We start from the raw sequence: 20,630 nt of genomic DNA, 5'->3' as shown, positions 1-20,630 counted from the left end.
TACAGTGGGACTCACTTCATGGATGGACACTATTTTAGAAATGTTGCTGAAGTCTAATTAAATATATTCAAGATCAACCTCGTAAAGACAGTGAAAACTCATATGTAGGTGCACTTAAATCAGTTTAATTGCTCTATAGCTTACACTAAAATGGCTTACACAAGCAAAATCCATATAAAGAATGTTTTAAATGCACGTACATGAGTGCAACTAAGTTGATTTATTTAATTCAAGGCAACTTTTCTAACATAAATCAGAGGAAGCTTCTCCATGAATGGAATATAAGTTCCTTGGAACAGAGAGAGCACAAGAAATAACGAATATTTGACTCCCTGTTCTCAGACAGAAGTTTCACTATATCCATGTTCACTAGAAGGGGCTTGTAGCACTGGTTTACAGTACTTAGCACTTGCAGGAGGTGACAACTATGTGCACAGTCAACAGCACGCGTGAGTCTGCACATTACTCCCACACTGACTTGAGTAACACATTTAAGAAGAACATTTATTGCTAATGAAACAGGGACTCTTGAGCCAATGCAACCATTAAAATATCACATGGGATCCTTGTGGAAGTTATTTGTTTAGAATCTTTTATTCATGAGTGAAAAACTCAAATCCAAACAAATGTTTGGTGAAGTGACAGATTTTGAGAGATCTTAATATAAAAGCATAGCAAACTGATTGGTTAAGACATAATGACTTTTTAAAACGGTGCACACCCATAGCATAAAGGAACAACCTCCTGCTCTAAAACCGATCAACACTGTTTATGATTTTGTCCAAAATTTTTAAAACTATGGTAGAAAGAGGATTAGAAATCCCACTAGCATGTAGCAAAACTGGTTTAACATCTTTTAATCTGTGTTATTCTTGAGATTACAACACAGCCAGTTAACACTGTAAGGTGTTAAACAGAGGCTACAATAAGGGTCAAATAGTGCTTAAATAGTTCTTCTCTATTATCCGTATTATAATTGCCCGGACCAGGCCACTAGACTCCCCTGCCTGTGATTAGCTGTTCTGATTTAACAGGTTTTTATCAATTCAAGACAATATGTAAATGGGACACATTTCATACAGGTCAAAAAAAAACCAATTATGGCATTAAACAGCTCACTTAGGTTGGGTCAAAATCATAGGCTGACAAGCAGGAAAGACAGGGCAAAGCTCTGATGAGTCCTATACATTCTGCTCAGTCCTACTATTCAAATACTTATACCTTCTCCATTATTATTATCACTGTATCTAAGTGCCAAAGGGAAGACAGAGAAAGTGAAAGTGGCTAGACAATCACCTTGCTGGGGTCGTTTGACCCCAGTACTCTTTCCTGCCATGGCAGGGGGTCAGACTTGATGATCTGCTCAGGTCCCTTCCGACCTTATTATGTAACTATGAAAGTAACTCTCTGCCCTGGATTGTAGGAAAGCTACCAAGCTGAGCTGCAGCAGCCCTGAGAGCTGTTGTGTGTCATCCTCTTGGAAGAACAGTCAGTGATTCCAACTTCGGCCTGACCATTCTCTCCACTATTTATGAGCCTGAACCCCCTGGCAGGAGAGTAGTGCCAGGGATATATGTGTTCCACAAATTAATCTCTCACCCCAGTCAAGTCAAAACAATTCAGGCTTCCTAAGTCCACAGAAAAATATCAGGGGCAGGACCTGTCCCATCATGGCATGGGTTGGAGCTAATGGATCCTTGGAAAAGCATGCACTGCTGAGGCTACATATCTCAAAGCAAGATTATAAAATGCAGCATTTTAAAAATGATTGTGTTTAGGTATTGCACAATATTAACTTTTCTGCTAATGGATCTAAAACATTAAGAAGAATTAGAAGAAATGATATTAGAAATTATTGTTGTAAGCAGTTCCTGTTACTAATGAATTCATGTCAATTTGGATCAAACTTTTAGTTGGCCTCTCTTTTTGCACATAGGCAAAATCTTTACTTACAAGCTCAGTCACCTGCTCTGCGCAAACAAATGCAGATTTTGGTTTGTGAAAATAGAAGCACCCACTTTCTGTAAAGATCTGCTGATCATTTGGCCTAGTGCATGATCAAAGGTTACACCTTAGCTGGATTTCATTTCTGTTTTCAGCTTGGCAAGGCGTGCAAGACATTCATCTCTCCATTCTCTCCTGAGATTTATGGATTTTGGAGTGTTTTCACACATTGCCTGAAATAAAGAAAATAGGAAATTAAACCTCATGATGCGAGTAAATTTCTTCCCAGCATTATTTTTCTGCTCTCTCTCCTTCCAGCCAACATTTGAGCAAGCAATTGTTATATGGTTTCTCATTCTGTTGACAATTGGCAGTAAGAATCAAGGGACTTTTTTGTTTATTTAAATCCCTTACATGTTTATAGATAAGTCACTTTTATTCAGTGAAAATGAAAACTATGGAAACATGCTATCACTATTAATAATTCACTCTTGTAGGCTGTTCTACCAACTAATTAAAATTTACTTAACCTATGTTTGGAGGTCGGTATTCACATCATTCATTCGGCTTTGGGAAACATTTTGACCTGAAACTGATAGTGAAAGTCCACTGAGGGCCACTTAAGCATCAATCCATCTGCTTCCTTTGCCCATGAAGCAGTTGTCAAGGCCTTCTTACAAAAACCCTTTTATTAACTGGAACAGGGGAAAGGCTGTGGCCTTTTAGGCAGCAAGAAAAGTGCTCTGATTCAAGTGTGCAGGAGGGCATTGGAAGATGAGATCTCTTTCTATCTCCTAATAAATAAAGTAAACTCTGTTTGTTAAGGGGTCGTTTTTTGTGTAGGCAGTATTAAGTATGTAAAAATAAGGGATAAGATGCATTTAAAAATTGATACTAAATACCTGGCAGTTTTTTCAAACATGGAAGGGAAGGAACCTAAACTATAAAAAGCAATTCCAAAACTAAAAGACATGGCAAGGGAGCAGGCTGCAACTACAGATGAAAACAGTATCCAAAGCCAAAGGATAGAAAAGCAGACCTCAGCAGCTCAGAATGCGAAGATGTTAAATGGATCACTGGAAAAATAGGTATAACAGGTAGGAGGCTCATGCCAGCTAGCATATCACTGACTGATCTGCTGTCAAAATGGGGAGAAGCCAACTATTTTTGCAAGTGCAGATATAGATCACAAGCAGACTTGGATACAGGCATGGGGGAACTGGGAGGCTCGAAAGGGGGCCCGAAAACTTATAAAAGTGGTCATTTTGTTTCCATTGTCCAATTATTATTATCATTATCTGTGGTGAAGGGGGGGGCCAATAAAAAGTTGGCCCATGGCCAACAGAAGCTAGGTATGGCACTGATCACAAGGTCATCTCTGCCAATAGAGTAGTTCTTAGGTCAGAAGTTTAAAAGATAAGCCTTGAGAGACATAATCAAGGCTGGGTAAAAAGTGAAACTGTTGTCAATATTTATTGATGAATTTCCATACAAACAGCAACATAAGAAGTGTATAATGTTTCCACTAGGTTATTTGTAAGCCAATCTTTATCATTGGCTTACACATGAAAGGTAAGGACAGACAGAAACAGCGTGGAGCTGAAATAGCATTTGACACTTTCCAGAGGAATACACAAATGCTTTCACTTATTTGATGTTCCTTTTGATTAAATGCTTCTGATAAACTGTTTCTCATTAGCTGTTCCTGATTAACTCCATATGAAGCCATTCTTATATTGGAATAAGAGCACTTTCCACCCCCTGTTCTTTTTAACCCACTCTGAAGGCACTCTTTTTAACTCACTCTGAAATAAATGCCTTATTTCAGAATAGGTTAGGTATCCAGATTGCAGCCATATTGGTCGGTCTAGAGGTAAAAGGAATCTGAACTCATGCTAGAGGTGATATCTACCATGGAAGAAGGGTGCTTGTGCCTGAAACCTTGCAATTAAAGATACCACCTCTACTACAAGTTCTGATTCCTGTTATTTCAGAATAAGCATTAATATGGAACAGCTAACTAGAAACAATTCCAAAGGTAGACAAGACTGTATAAAAGGCATTAATAAAAGATGACCATGTTAAGACAGACTTGGATAAATATTTTCACAGCCTGATTTATATAGTTTCTACTCCAATATTTTCAATCAGTCATGCTAAATTCAAATCAAAGCCAGTCCCCAGTAACCAGTCAAGAAAGTAATCAGTAAAAATACATTCATGCCAAAATATGTTACTTTTGTGGTTTTTATGAAATTGCATTAATTCAGTCTTGTACACTCACCTGACTGATTTTCTGCTCAATTTCACCTGAAAATTCAGGTATTGGCCCAAAGGTTTTCAGAACACGTATCATACCTTCACGGTATCTCTCACAATAGTTTGTTATTCCTAAAACAGTAAGGGAAAATGTATTGGATTGATTCCAGAATAGAAATGGAAATTCCTAACTTTGTTCAATATTGTGCTCATTGCCTAAATGGCATCTCGTTCCAGAACTGAGATAGACATAGAGTATAAATGCATGCAACAACTACAACAATATTAAATCGTATTGATATAAACTGTTATGCTGCAACAAATCCATCTGAACGTTCCTGCAGCAATACAACCTTACTTCATTCAGGGTTAAAGTTGTAATGATTTAGCTCATTTGCATCACTACATGTTCATGCAGATGAAACATTTACAGCATAACAGCTGACGCATGCTTCCTAGCAGCATCTCCCTGTCCTCTTCTAAAGCAGTTAAAAAGTACACAAAAAACCTGCTGCCTGTCCAGAACCAAATTCAAAATATGACAGAGAAACTATCAAGACTATCAGGCTCTGGGACCCTTTCCTATTAATTCACAAGGACACTGAAGAGGCTTCCAGGAATGACTGGTTCACAGTGAAGCAGTTAAAAATAGTACTTGATTTTCCAGGTACAATTTTGAACCATTTCAGGCAGCTTTAAACCAGTTTAACCAGCTGTTCGAGCCTTGTATGTTTGTCCACTTCAGGTCTGAGTCTAAGGTATAAGCGGTATGTGTCCATACCCTCAGAAAGACAGTACTGGAAAAGAACCATAGTGATGATACAATAGAGGGTCTACTGTAGATTGCTAACTGAGGAAGAGGAGGTGAATGCAGCATTCTTCAAGCAAGAAACAAGAATATCTAAATGTATGAGGTAGTAATAATGGGGAATTTTAACTTTTCTAATACCTACTGAAATAAAAATACAGCAACATATAAAATGCTCAAGTTTTTAATCCATATAGAACACAACTTTCCATTTCAGAAAGCTAGGGAAACATGAAGGTGGTCAGAATCTTAGGATTAAAAGGCTATAACATAATAGAATTCAGGATGCTAACACAGGAAGTAATGGGAACAACAAAACATAGAAACTGGCCTTCAAGCAGGCAGTTTTTAAGCAACTCTAAGAAACAGTGGGCACATCTACACATGCATTTACTTCAGCCTGGATTTACTGCGCAGTAAGCTACTGCACAATGGCTGCATATACATGTGACGCTATGTCACCATAGTGACAGACTATGGTGATGTAGTTCATCGCTATGATGACATGACAGTGGTGGGCACAAACTATGACACTAACACTACATTGCTGCAGCAAAGAGCTACCTTGCTATAGCATGTTGCTACAGTGATGTAGTATCTAAAAATAATCATGCACCTCCAGGACGGCATAGTACCAGCTGTTACTGCACCATCATTTAGCACTTCCATAAGCAAGTACTAAATGACAGCGCAGTAACAACAGCAATATGGGGAGCAGACAGAAAAAAAAAACTGGTGGGTGGGGGGGAGGGGGGGCTGAGCATGCATGCATGCAGTCCCTCAGGTGGGAAAGTCTGCAGGGGAAGAGGCAGGGGCAGACGAAAGGGCCAAGGAGTGGGGCTGAGACCATGCAGGGATCAGGAGAAACTGGAGCTGAGGCAGGCCCAGGATCGGGGCCAGGGCCCGCTGTGCCTGTCCCTTCCCCTGTCCACAGGGTCATTACTGGGTGCCAGTGCCCACAGCCTTGCACTGGCTCTGGCCCCACACTGTCCGGGGGAGACCGGAGCCACAGGGAGCCAGCCTCAGCTGTCCTGCCGGGCCAGAGGAGGTGGGGCCCCAGGACCCCTATGCCTGCTCAGCCAGCCCCTGCACAGCTGGGGCAAGTTGGGGTGCAGGACAAGGCTACAGCTCATCTGGGGGGGTGGGGGGAGGGGCAGTGTCTTGAGCTGCATGTGTCTCGGGAGGCACAGGTGTACATGCCCCTGGATCTGCATGGGGTGGGGCAGGGCGCCACAGGGCAGCACCAGGCTGTTTCCGGCGGGGTGGCCATGCTGCACTCTGGGCGGGAGACGATGACACTGGGACTGGACCTCCTTACTGCCTGGCCTGCCCAGCAGCGGGACGCACATGGCATTGTACCGCACTGGTACAATGCCACGTAGCAAGGTGCGGAGGCAGGGACCAGAGCCCAGCCCGCAGATGCAGCCCATCCTTGTCCTATGCACAGATCAGGGGGCCACATACCCCCCGCCCCTTTGGCTCCCCTGCACCAAGATAAGGGTTTCCCAGCCCGAGCCCCTGATTGTGGAGCTCAGGCTGGGAGATACCATATTTCACAGTGTATAAGTCAGGTTTTGAAGCCTAATTTTGGCCTCTGAAAATGCAACCTTGACTTATACACTGTCACATAAAAAATTGTTGCTGACAAACTGCAAGTTTAGCAAATGCATGAGGCACAGTTGCGCTAACTGCACTAATCACTTGAGAAGTGGTCCCACTAATTAGAGGAGGTGCAGTCGCACTAATTAAATCAGCACTATTTAGCGAAAATCAAATGACCTTAATTACCAGTACTGTAAATACCACATGGTATTCAGGATGCTGCCAAAATTAATGAACTACAATGCCAAATTCAAGACCAGAGTAATCAGTTTTGTTCTTGATACTAACAACAGCTCTGCAGCCCATCAGTTTGGTGTGAATAACAAATTGGTCCATGACTGGTGGGAAAACATCGACAGCATAAAGAAGATGCCTCATGAGAAGTGTGCAGATCACATAAAACAATGCAGGTGGCTAGATTTAGAAAGAGACGTTGCCAAATGGGTCAATGATCAGTGACAGCCTCGCAGAATTGTAACAAGAAACATCATCCAACTGCAAGGCAAGATGCGGGCTATGGAGAAAAGATTGAAAGCCTTTATCGGCAACCCAACCTGGTGTTCCCAGTTTATGAAAAGGAATTCTCTCTCTCTGCACTACAGAACAAAGATACTGCAGAGGTTACCAGCCAACCATGAAGATAAGTTAACCACGTTCCAGAGCTATGTGTTGAACCACCAAAAGAAAAACAATTATGATCTCAGCCAAATTGGGAATATGGATGAAACACCCATGTGCTTCAATATGCCAACAAGCCGAACTGTGGATATCACTGGCAGTAAAACTGTACTGATGAAGACTATGGGTCATGAGAAAACAAACTTTACTATAATTCTTGCCTGCAGAGCTGACAGGATGAAACTAAAACCAATGGCCATCTTCAAAAGGAAACATGCTGCAAGAAAGAACAATTCCCCACTGGCATTGTTGTTCAGCTGGATGGATAAGGAAAGCATTCACATTTGGATACAGTGAATGTGGAATACATGCCCCGGCATGCTGTTAAAACCAAAATCAATGCTCATGTGGGACACATTTAAGACCCACTTCTGCAACAGAGTGAAAAAGAGTCTGCAGCAAAGTAAAACTGACTTAGCAGTCATTCCTAGAGGGCTAACATCCATTGTACAGCCATTGGATGTGTGCTCAAGCAAACCATTCAAAGACTATGTTCATGTCAAGTGGCAGAGCTGAATGATGAGTGGCCAATATGCATTTACAAAAGCTGGAAACATACACGCGATCTCCTTAGCAACTGTACATCAGTGGATTCTTACACCTTGGAGGGACATTACATTTGGAACCACTTCACATTTCTTCAAAAAATGCAGGATCAGTAATTCTGTGGAAGGTGAGGAGGATGATATTCTGTGGTGTGATGAAGATCACACAGAGGATGAAGAAACTGAAGCATCCAATGCTGAGGATCCATACAATAATTAGATTACTAAACATTTATAGTAGGAGAAACCATTTGGGGCTGACAGTTCTGATGATGAAAGCAAATGAGGGATTTTTACATTGTTAATTTTCAGTATTCTTAAAATGTCTAAATTAATGAGATGAGGGATTTTTAATTGTTATTATTAGGAGAGATTAATAAATGTGTGAAATGAGGGATTTTGAAATGTTATTATGAGGAATTATTTAAAAGGGGATTTTTAAATGTCTGAGTGCAAGCCCCAACAACCAATGCTAATCGCCACTGATGGTGCTAATCAGTGGTGATGGTTCGATTGGTCGTTCCTGATCTGTACTGTTTTGTGATTGTGTGTAACCCATGGTGATAGGTGCTGATTGTGCTAATCATGCCAGCAACTGTTTGTGCTTGTCTCTCAATAAAATACAGTTCAACTTATATACCATGCCTATGAAAATCCTAACTTTTTGTGTTGGAAAACCAAGGTCAACCTATACATTGTGTCCATCTGTACACTGTAAAATATGGTAAGCATCTCCCAGCAGTTGCCCCACGGTCACCGAGCCATTGCCGGAAATAAGGGAAAACAGCCCAAGCCCCAGCACCACAGGGCTCACACTGAGAGAGAAAAGTGTCCGAGCCCCCCACTCTGCCATTGCGATCAGGGAGTGTGGGGCTGGGAGATAACGATCTCCCAGCACCTGCTCCCCAATCGTGATCGAGGAGCAGGGAGACGTAGTCCCTGCCTGGGTTCCTGTGGCATAGCCCACCCCCGGCAGCAGGCAGTTCCCAGGGGCAGGAAGCAATCTCCCACCCCCACTGGTGGATGGCTGACCAGAAGCACATTCTGCTCCCAGTCAGACAGCCACAGGAGCACTATGGCGCCATTACTAATTCTGAGTAAATCTGCTACTTGCATTTCCAGGTAGCAAATTTAGTCGATATTAGGGAGGTTTACTGCAAAGTAAGCATGTGCACGTGTAGATCCATATACTTACGTTGCAGTAAATTATGCTAATCCAAAATTAAGCATCTTGTGCAGATGTGCCTAGTAGGTAATGCACTATGGGTGGACAAATTAAAAGAAGAAGAGTCTAAAAAGGCAGGAAGTTCTTAAGGATCTAGTATTAGAGGCCAAGCATCAAGCCATCCCAGTGCAGGTGAAAGAGTAGAAGATCCAGGAGAGATTAATGTGGATACAAAATTAACCTTTTAAGCTAAAAGGCTAAAGAATCTAAAGAAATACATACAGGCAACAGAAGGAAAGGTGTCTCACTAGGAAAGTATATGAAGGAAGCACAAAAGTGTAGGAAAAACCAGGAAAGCAAAGGCAGAAAATGAGTTACTACTGGCAGGAAATGCTAAAGAACACAAAAGGGGTTGCATAATTAGGTCAAATAGAAAAGAAAGACCATGGAAACTGTGGTGCCCTGTTCAATGGAGGAGGTGAACTATTAGCAGCAGATGCAAAGCAAGCCGAGCTCCTGAATGCTTAATTTGTTTCAGCCTTTAAAAAGTTGCACCCAACTAGTGAAATGAATGTAAACAAGGAGAGGGATGGCTAGAGTTCATGTTAGGTAAAGAATACATCAGAGAACATTTGAACATTTTTAATGAATTTAAAGTCAGTGGGGATTAATGAATTTCCCCCAATATGCTGAAGGAACTTTTTGAAGAAATGTCAGAGCCACTGGCAATAACATATGCAAACTCCTTGATGAAAGGCTAGCTCCCAGAGGACTGGTGAAGAACAAAAATAGTGCCCATCCTTCAAAAGGGGGAAAAGGAAGACTCAGGGAATTATAGACCAGTCATTTTGACTTCACTATGTGGGAAGTTACTAGAGCAAAGCATAAAAAACAGCAATTTTGTAAATACCTGAAGGGGTGATTTCTAACAGCCAGTATGAATTTGTTAAGAACAAATAATGGGTAACTGGTCTGGTAAATAAATGGATTGCTATATGTGAAGTTTAATGAGGTTTTTTGACACTCCCACATGCCACTCGAATGAGTAAGCAGGGAATATGGCCTATATTAAATTACTGTTAGGGGGATATATTGAGTAACCAAAGCAAAAAGTAACTATTAATGAATTGATGTCAAACTGTCTCAAGTGGGTTCCACAGGGATCTGTTCTGTGCCCGGTGCTTTTTAATAGTTTTATTAATGATTTAGCTGCAGGAATGCAGGGTATACTGACCAAATCAAAACAGGGTGGAGTTGCAAATACTTCGAAGAATAGAACTAAAATTCAAAAGCATCTTTATAAAACTGAAAAACTGGGCTAGGGACAACACAATGAAATTCAACCAAGACAAATATAGGATTTTACACAAAAGGAAGGAAAAATAGATGCACAAATACGTAATGGGGGAACAACTGATCTAGCAGTAGCACTGCTATGAAGGATTTTAGGATTATGGTGGAACACAAATTTAACACTAGTCAGCAATGCACTCCCTTTGTGGGTGCTATACACCAAAATGATAAGATCACAGCTAGAGTGCCATGTCCAGTATCTAGTACTGCTTTTAAAGAAGGATGTAAAGAAACTGGAGAGGATCAAGGAGTGAGTGACAATGACGGTAAAACAGCTGGAATACTGATGAAGAAACTAGGCATGTTTAGCTTCAAAGGGAAAAGGAGACTGAGGCAGGACATGACAGCAGTTTTCAACTATTTCAAATTGCCATAAAGAAAGAGGGAGAAAATTGTTCTTCTTTGCCAAAGGAGGGAAGAAAAGACACACAGCAAGGGGTTTAAACTGCAGCAAAGGACATTTAGATCAAGTTTCAAGAAAAACTTTTTAACTGTATGCAAAATATGAAGTTTGAAAAAGTTGCCTAGTGAAGTTGTGGAATCTCCTTCAGTAGCAGTTTTCAAGAGTGGGCTAGATAGGCATTTGTCTAGGATGGTTTAGAAATGGCAAATCCTGAATCTGTGCTGGAGGCTCTTCTAGAGGATTTTTCCAGTTCTATATCACGAATCTATGATGTAAAATCCAAATGGAGGTAAGGCAGGGAAATGTCTTCTTCAATGCAGTCAAGTGTAACATTATGCTGCCTACCTCACAGAGGCATTGTTTCAAAGGCTATGACTGGCAGATCACTTTGCTGCTCCTTTGCAGACACAAACAGGAACGTTTTTGACTCACAGCCCAGACACTCACATGTCCCTTTCTACTAAATATATGGCAACTCAAAGAAATTGTACTGCAGTGATGCAAACTGGCATATTTATGTAAAGCTTCTAATAGCATCATGATGGCAAAAGTGGAGCAGATGTAGGAAAAGAAAGTACCTTTGGTGCTGATCTTTGAACACATTAACATTAAGACTCACAGGACTTCCTATTTCCAGACACACAAAAATGTTTATGGTTTCTCATCTCATAGATATAAACCAGTTTCTTGCCTTGAGGAGTGTCCAGTCTACATTCAACCAGCAGTGTTGGACCAGCAGTGAGGACCAAAAACAGAAATGGGGTAGGAGAGGGGTGGAGAATGATAACAGCCAGTACAAGAGGATGACCAGGGCATCAGATACAGGACTAGGTCAGAGGGTGATGGTGGTAATGTCAGTGGGAGCAGAAACTGAGAAGAGTTTTGATTGCTTGGAGAAAAGACAATGCTTGGAGAAAAGATGATGAACTCCATTTGGCCATGCTGACCTTGAGATCTTGGTGAGACATCCGCAATGAGATGCCTGTCTGATAAAGAGTGAGGCTGGAATATAAGACCTAAGCCCAGTTGGAATAGAGGTGATAACTAAATTCAGATACTTTTAATACAAAGTTCTGTTTTAGTATCACTGAAATCTTTGGAAAAGTGCTTACACTGAGACAGAATTAGCATTAAAGACCATTAGAATCTCCACTAAAAAAGACTTGCCATAGTAATAGATGTGCATTCAATGATCAGAGTTTTATGCCATAGAAATTAATCAAATATATGTGAAAACAGTGAGCTTTGTACTGACCATATACCATGCTGAAAGCAATGTTCTTAGTATTTTCAGTTGCATGTTTTCCAGGATCTTTGGCTTCAGAATTAATAGGAAGGAACTGGGAGGTGATATGTTGCCTTCAAAAATGGAATTTTATCTTTCAATGTTGCATGTAAAAATATCAGTTGCAAGATACCTATGCTGGAAGACTATAATCTCTTCTAAGAGAAGCCACAGCATGTACAGACATCCACTCTCTCAGGAGAAACTCCCCTGGGAGTGATTTAGCCCTGGTAGTTCCCAGGTTATTTTTCTCGTGGAGCAGCTGTTTTCACCCTGGGAGAAAAAGCCTCTGTACACCTGTGGCTTTTCCTGGGAAAGCAGTGACTCTCTCTCTCTCTGGAGAAACTGAATGTCTGCCTAAAGCCTTGTACAGAAAGAATACAGAAGTCTTCAGAGCATCCTGAGATGTCTGCACAGGGTCCCCACCTTTGACTGCACAGTGTCAGCACTGCAAGCTCTCCAATCTTCAGGGCCTCAGCATTTGAATGTCTATACAAGCAGCTCTGAGTAAGTTTTTCTACCAGAAGAACAAACAACATCAAGGAGGACTACAAGGCCTTGGGACTCCAACTCAAGAAGATGGGAGCTCAGGTGGTATTTTCCTCCATTCTCCCAGTAAGTGGATGGGGTAGGTGTCATGAGGCCTACATTGACATGGTTAACCGGCAGCTTCGGAGCTGGTGACATGAGGCGAGCTTCGGGTTTTTTGACAACAACCCATGTTTTTGTATGGAGGGCATGCTGGGGTGGGATGGGCTTCATCTCTCCCCTAAGGGCAGACATACTTTTTCTTCTAGGTTGGCTGATCTTGTACAGCAGGCTTTAAACTAGCTTTGCATGGGGAAGGGGCCGCTCCGAGTAGAGAGGATACTTCACCAGCATGCAGGGTGACAAGAGAAAGGGGTGCCCAGGTAAGCAACAAAGTCCTGGGAGTAGGGGACCACAACTGTCCTGTGCACCCTCAGGAGGCCTCAAGTGCCTCTACACTAATGGTCGTAGTATGGGGAACAAGCAGGAGGAACTGTGACTCCTGATTGTAAAAATCCAGATTTAGTAGGGCTCACAGAAACCTGGTGGGATTCCACCCACAACTGGGTGGTGGGCATTCAGATACACCCTATATAGAAGTGACAGGACAGAGAGGACAGGTGGGGAGTTGCGCTCTATGTCAAAGAACACCTCACAACATCAAGGATTAGCTTCGGGTTAGAGGATGGTCAGGTGGAGACACTGTGGGTCAAACTACAAGGGGGGCGTGGCAAAAGGGACCTTACAGTGGTCATCTACTACAGATGACCCAACAAGGGGGAAGAGCTGGACCAGGACTTCTCCAGTCAGCTTATGGAGATGGTTAGGTCAAGGGATATTATTGTCACGGGTGACCTAAACTACCCAGACATTTGCTGGGAGGAGCAGACAGCTAGGTCTGAATACTCGCATAGGTTCCTGGCTGTATTACAGGACCTTCACCTTATCCAGGAGGTGCACAGCCCAACTAGGGGTAATGCCTTGCTGGACCTGGTCCTGGCCACTGGGGATGACTTGGTGAGGGTTCGTGACCACCTGGGCAATAGCGATCATCACCTGCTGGAATTCACTATCCAGCGCAGGGTGTCAAGGGCTTATAGCAAGACTAATGCCCTTGACTTCAGAAGGGCCAACTTCAACAAGCTTTGGAGATTAGTGGGGGAGGAACTGAGGACCCAGAAGGTAGAGGAGATGGAAGTCCATGAGGGATGGTTGTACCTTAAAGGGGCGATCCTCCAAGCCCAAAGGGTAACAGTCCCTGAGAGAAGCAAGGGGGGTAAGAGTGCTCAGAAACCCCCTTGGCTCAGCAAGGGCATTCAGGAATGCCTGAGGACTAAAAGGGTGGTGTACAACCAGTGGAAGAGAGGAGCTATCACCAAGGAGTATTTCTCCTCTGCCCGGGAGTGTAGGAGGGCTATTAGGAAGGCCAAGGCAGAGATGGAACTCAGGCTAGCGTACAGGATTAAGGACAACAAAAAGTCCTTTTTCAAGTACACTGGGATCAAGAAGAGGGCACCAGGCAATGTAGGGCTCCTGCAAGACTCAAATGATAATTTTGTGGCTATACCAGATGAGAAAGCTGATATTTTTAACAGTTTCTTTGCTTCTGTTTTCTTGAACAGCGACAATCTCGGGGATAGCTCTATCAGGCCTTTGGTCAATGCAGATGTAGTTAGGGATCTTCTGGAAGGGCTGGACATTTTTAAATCTGCAGGTCCAGATGCCCTCCACCCAAGGGTGTTGAGGGAGCTGGCAGGGGCATTGGACCAGCTGTATGAGCATTCGTGGTCAACTGGCCAGGTGCCAAAGGATTGGAAACTAGCTAATGTGGTTCCAATTTTTAAGAAAGGGAGGAAGAAGGACTCAAGTAACTATAGGCCTGTAAGCCTCACCTCGGTGCTCGGGAAGATCTTGGAGAGAATCATCAAGGAGCACATCTGTGGGGGGCCAGCAGGGGAGATCATGCTCGGGGGCAATCAGCATAGGTTCATCAAAGGCAGGTACTGCCTGACCAACCTGATTGTGTTTTATGACCAAGTAACTAAATGCTTGGATGATGTTGTTGCCTTGGATGATGATGGAAGGCCTTTGAAACTGTCTCTCACCCCATTTTCATCAATAAATTAGGCAACTGTGGCATTGATGCGTACACAGTTGGATGGGTAAAAAATTGGCTAATGGGGTGTACCCAGAGAGTAGTGGTGGATGGGTCGTACTCAACATAGCGTGATGTGAGCAGTGGGGTCCCCCAGGGCTCGGTCCTCGGGCCCGCACTGTTTAACATCTTCATGAGCAACTTGGACAAGGGGGTTAAAAGTACGTTGTCCAAGTTTGCTGATGACACTAAGATGTGGGGCGAGATGGACACATTTGAAGGGAGAGAGAGGCTGTAAACAGATTTAGACAGACTACAAAAGTGGGCAGATGAGAATAGGATGGGGTTCAACGTAGACAAATGCAGGGTGCTGCACCTTGGGAGAAGGAATCCACAACATACATAAGGCTGGGGAGTTCCCCTCTTGAAAGCACAGAGGTGGAAAGAGATCTTGGAGTCGTTATTGATTCCAAGATGAATATGAGCTGCCAATGCCAGACTGCAGCCAGCAAGGCAAGCCATACCTTGTCATGCATCCAAAGATGCATCTCAAGCCGGTTCAGAGAAGTGATACTCCCCCTCTATGCAACATTGGTCAGGCTGCAATTGGAGTACTGCGTCCAGTACTGGGTGCCGCACTTTAAAAAGGATGTGGCCAGCCTGGAGAGAGTTCAGAGGACGGCCACCTGTTTGGTGAGAGGGCAGCAGGACAGGCCCTATGAGGAGAGACTGAGGGACCTGAACCTATTCAGCCTCAGCAAGAGGATGCTGAGGGCAGACTGGTGGCTGCCTACAAACTCATCAGGGGAGATCATCAGCAAACAGGAAGAGCCCTATTCTCCCCAGCACCACCTGGTGATGAGGAACAATGGTAATAAGCTGATGGAGAATAGGTTTAGGTTAGAGATCAGAAGGCAATATTTTACAGTTAGGGTGGCCAGAATCGGGAACCAACTTCCTAGGGAAGTGGTCCTCGCCCCTACCTTGGGCAAATTCAAAAACAGGTTAGATGATCAACTGTCTGGGGTCTTGTGAACACAGCATTCATTCCTGCCTGTAGCAGGGGGTCAGGCTGGTCCCTCCTAACCCTAGCTACTATGAAACTATGAAACCTGGGAGAAGTCTTCCAGATTATTTGAATGTCTGTACACTGCCTAAGACTGCCCTTGAAAAGTGGATTAAGCTACTTCACAGGGGGCACGTCTACATGAGACGCATTGATGCATATTAGTCTAATTTAATGAGCACTACAGGCATGTGTCCACACGTGTATGCCCTTAATGTGCATTAAAATGGCAAAATTACACTAATTGTGCCTAAATTTGATATCTATAAATGCTAGTATCAAATTTAGGCACAATTAGTTAAAGTGCATTAATACATATGTAGATACGACCCAGCGCATCTTTAGTGCTGGGTCTGCCCAGTCACTAGGGGCACATGGCAGGGCTGCAGGGACTTAGCACTAACTTTAGTGCCAAGACACTGCACATGTAGACACACCTGACAAAAATTGCTTAATGCATATTAGCTTAATGCACATTAAATTTAGTCATGCTTAAATGCACATGTGGACGCATCCAGTAAGAGTGTCTATACAGGGAATTAGTACAGAGTAGAAGACATGTTATACATTCACACCTTAGCTTATTTTGCATGAATTTTCCTGGATAGACAAGCCTACATGGCTGCAAAAAGGCAACCACTAGTTTCAGGAAAGTTGTTAGCTGTCTTATTCGCCCTAATGGGATATGGACTCTGTTTCTGAGTGAGAAATAAGTTATATATCTATGACAGAATACTTCATGGCATGATCAGACAACACTGGGTATATCAACTCCATACTGACCTCTAACAAATAAAGACTGACTGAGTAGAGGTATATTTTCTTGCACTTAACCTATTAATTAGGAGATGCCATAATAGCAGTACAAATCTCTCCTTCACTCCTAAAGTTGATCGTATTCAGTTTGGAAAGCTCTCACTTTTTGCTTGCTCATCTATGGCACAGATGAGATGCTCTAGAACAGGATTAAACTGAATCCCTTGAGTGGCAGCTAAAAGCCAGGAAACCACTGGACATGACAATAGAAATCAGCTCTAGTTTTGACCAAAATGTATTAGTAACAAGCGTATGTTTAAGCAATAGTCAAGCACTTAAAAGCCACACCTTGTCAAATTTTATGAGGCCAATCAAAGAAAATGATTCTGAATCATTGTTTGCGATTGTTTCATACATATGAATAGCCAGTACTTTCTTCCTGCTATACCCTGCCCCCATAACCCTAACCACCTGGAAGGTATTTCTAAAATGAACAAGAATGCCCACTAGTGGTACATAACATACAAGCTTCCCTACAAAGTCCTGCAAACATCTAGTTTAATCCAGCTGCACATGTCCAAATGTCAATTATGCCCTAGGAAACTTTTGCTGTCATCCATGTGATTTCTGCAGTTGATGATGAGAGCACTTGTACAACCCACAGTGTATACCTACCGGACCTTTACCGATTAATCTTTTTTAAAATTATATGCTTATGCTCCTGATTTACAACTGATTTTTCATATAGCTTAAAGTAACCCTGAAATCTTAAAAACAAGCCTGTAATCTTACCAAGTCTGAAGATGAATATTACCAAAGCTCAGCAGATAGACAGATAATTACTTATGCATACAGGAGGTACTATGTATATTAAGAAAATATTGTAATAATTAAATGAGAAAATTACTCTCATGTATGACACCGATGCTTATTTCCTGACAGCATTTCCACATGGTAGTGTTATGCCAAATCTTAATCTGACCAGTTCAGGGGTTAGAGACTTCTGGAACTGAAATCAGCATTCACTATCACAGAAATAAATTGATGTCAGTAGAGCATTTTCCCACCCTAAAAAAAAAGAAAAAATATGGGTTTTCTTTTTACCTATTCTCATTCAGTTCTCAACTTGCTGTTTAAGAGCCCTTTTCAGTAACTTGACATTGACATTTGTTCTATATTCAAGGCTATTGGCACAGTACCATATTGACAAATCTCCTGCCATCACCCACACATGGCTTGACTGACTAGTCAAAGTGGTCTGGGCAACATTCTTTGGGCAGTCAGTCTGTGAACACAGGGGAAAAAGGAAATAAATGGCAGCATAAAGAGGGTCTGGAGCATTTGCTCACGGAGGTTACGGGGGACTTGGGGTTCCACAACCAACAGAACAGAAGGAACCAACCCCAGTCACCAGGAACATTTGAATTAGTTGGGTTATTTTCCCAAAGAAGAACTTTTTTTCTTCCAAAGTGGAGCTAACTCCATCCCAACCCACAACCTTGAAGATAATGCCATCTTAAACCCAGTAACTCTCCCTTTATCTCATACCAAATCGCCTCACCTCTCAAATCTTATATGGACTCCCACTTTACTGATTGGCTTGGAACTAGGTTAGAAATTAGGGGAACTGCAAGGGGTGGCCTTCTAACTAAAGAGAAATGTAGCTGCTATTGGGGTGGTGGGAGCTGGCAGAAGAGGGAAGAAGGCTCACCTGCACCCCATTCTCTCTCCATGGGATGCCAACCAGGAGGTGATGCCAGGGATGTGGGTCCAGGAGTTCTATCCTTGTGAAGCAAGAGGGACCCATCTGGCTAGTTCTCATGCTGTCTGAAGCAGTTTTGCAAGGCAAGATAACAACTGGCAATAGCAGAGGATTGCAGCTGAAGTCCCTGGGCTGCAGTGTGGCATAGTATCTAGCAAACAATACTCCCTCTGAATACAGCTGGCTGAGTCAGTTTTCTGGCTGCTACTCAAGGAGTACCACTGGGCAGTAGCCGCTGGCAAGCTCCCTCAGTTTGCGAGCCGGTGGGTGCTGTCCGGGGTGCTTTGCTCGGTGTGCCCCAGGGCACCACCACAGTAAATGGCTCATTTAGATGTGCCTGCTGAAGTGTTTTTCCACATGCTACTGCAAACCTGTCGCCAGATTTACTTTTGCAGATAAGTTATCAGTCTGCAGGCCTTTTTTTTTCTCCCCTGATCTGACCCATCACTAACGGCTGTTAGTTTAGCATGCTTAGTATTACTTTGCTAATGGAGTAATCTCTGCATTGATATAACTAACTTTTTCAGGTCAGAAAAGCAATGACTGTACAGTCTAAAATACCAACAAGAACTGATTAATGTTATTTGCAAAACTTTTAATGACAATGAGTGTTTCTCGCACAGCGGAAAAACACACAGGTGAATTATGGATAAGATTCCAAGCCATGGCATTCTGAGGAAACATAAAAGCTGAGTTGTATAGTTTGTACTATGCCGTTTGAATGTATTATGTCTATTATGTGTTAAATTGCAGGAAACGAGTAAGGTTGCTAGGCTCTAAATCTACATCAATATTTTATTAATTGTAAGAATAACACTGTATGTATACCAAAGTATAGTTTGTTCTCTTTGAAAAATCTAAAAGCCTTCTGATACTAACAAGCACTTTTGCCATAACCAGAAGCTGTTTAGTGCAACATTGAGAGTTAAGTGAAAGCAGAAATAATTGCCTCACCACACCACAGATGAATATATCTATTTTTTATCCTGCCTACATAACTTTGGCCAAAAAGACTTTAGCCATCTTAACAGTTCATTAGGAGCAAAATGCCTGACCATAAGGTTGCTAACCAACAGAACATTCACAGAGACATGTCAACTGCAAAACACAAATGCAGTTTAGAAACAAGAGCACTTGTTTCTATATTTAGAGTCAAGATAATTTAGACACAAGTTATTTTAATTATGTGATTGAAAGGAAAAGCTAAAAGTCATATAACAGATAAAGACTTATATATATATCATTATCGAGCTTCTCTCTGTGTACTAAACTACAAGAAAATATCTATATAATTTATGTATTTTGTGCATCAAAGATACTGCCTGGGACTCAGGGCTGGTCCATGGAACCATTTCATCCAGCCTGCAGGGCTCTTGGAAGGGTCCAGAATTTGTGGGTGAGGTAAGCCAAATAAGGGCCTGTTGCCAAAATCTGCCATATGGAGCCCCATGTTCTGGCAGCGGAGGGAAAGGGGGTGAGTGCTGTGTTATTTTATTATGCAGCATCACAGCCTAAGAATTTATGAGAAACATAGTATTCTTCTTCGGCAGTCCCTCACAGTTGAGGATGATTGTTGTCCATGATTGTCTTATCTATGGGTCCAAAGATGGCCAAGGAGGCTGATCCAGGATTCTACTGCAACTCTCATGCATTTTCATGAGGGGTGGGTGGCTCCGAATTCTTAATTTGGTCCACGATATGTTGTTTCTGCCGCTCCCATTTTTCTTTTTCCTGTTGTCATCATAAGATTTCAAAGTACTGAGATCCTTGCAGCAGATTCATCCTCCATCTGGGGCAGTCCTGGGTGATAGTCTCCCATGAGTTGATGTTGATGTCACATTTTTTCCAAGTTAGCCTTGAAGATGTCCTTGACACACTTTCTCTACCTTCTTCTTCAGCGTATGCCTTTACTGAGCTGAGAGAATAGAAGTTGCTTTAAAATCTGAAGTTGGACATCTGGATGGCTGGCCCAGGTAATGATGATCATCACCCTGATGCTCATTGTGTTTGCTTGTGAAAAGGCACTAATGTTGGTGTGTCTATCTTCCCACCGGATTTGAAGGCTCTTCCGCAGACAGCATTTACAATACTTCTCCAATGACTTGAGTTGTCTCCTGTATGTTGTCCATGTCCCAGCTTCAAACAGTAAAGTGGGGATCACAACTGCTTGATAAAGCATGAGCTTGGTTTTGGATCTGAGGGGGCAGCAAGGAATAGGAGATGCTCTGTTTACCAGGGCACCCTTTGGAGTAACTAGGAACAACAGCCACAAACTGATGGAGAGCAGATTTATAGTTTCATAGTTTCTAGGGTCAGAAGGGACCTGAGCAGATCATCTAGTCCGACCCCCTGCCATGGCAGGAAAGATTACTGGGGTCAAA

At 42.6% G+C, this 20,630-nt stretch overlaps 1 protein-coding gene across 2 annotated transcripts in view; it reads right to left on the bottom strand.

The window, feature by feature from the left end:
- Positions 1 to 1,700: 1,700 nt before the first annotated feature.
- The window catches only part of CRYL1 (crystallin lambda 1), an 87,551-nt gene continuing 68,621 nt past the window's right edge, over positions 1,701 to 20,630 (bottom strand). For both annotated transcript variants that reach the window (XM_019530192.1, XM_019530191.1), the window contains exons 7-8: positions 4,229 to 4,335; positions 1,701 to 2,177 (exon numbers count right to left, since the gene is read on the bottom strand). In XM_019530192.1, coding sequence (XP_019385737.1) covers positions 2,073 to 2,177; positions 4,229 to 4,335 — 212 coding nt within the window. In that variant the 3' untranslated portion in view covers positions 1,701 to 2,072. The remainder of the gene's footprint in view (positions 2,178 to 4,228; positions 4,336 to 20,630) is intronic.

This window comes from Crocodylus porosus, unplaced genomic scaffold (assembly GCF_001723895.1).
Source record: "Crocodylus porosus isolate Cpor-Errol unplaced genomic scaffold, CroPor_comp1, whole genome shotgun sequence".
NCBI classification, from domain to species: Eukaryota; Metazoa; Chordata; order Crocodylia; family Crocodylidae; genus Crocodylus; species Crocodylus porosus.
Note: the sequence above shows the minus strand (reverse complement) of the source record. Positions and strands in the feature narration are given on the sequence as shown.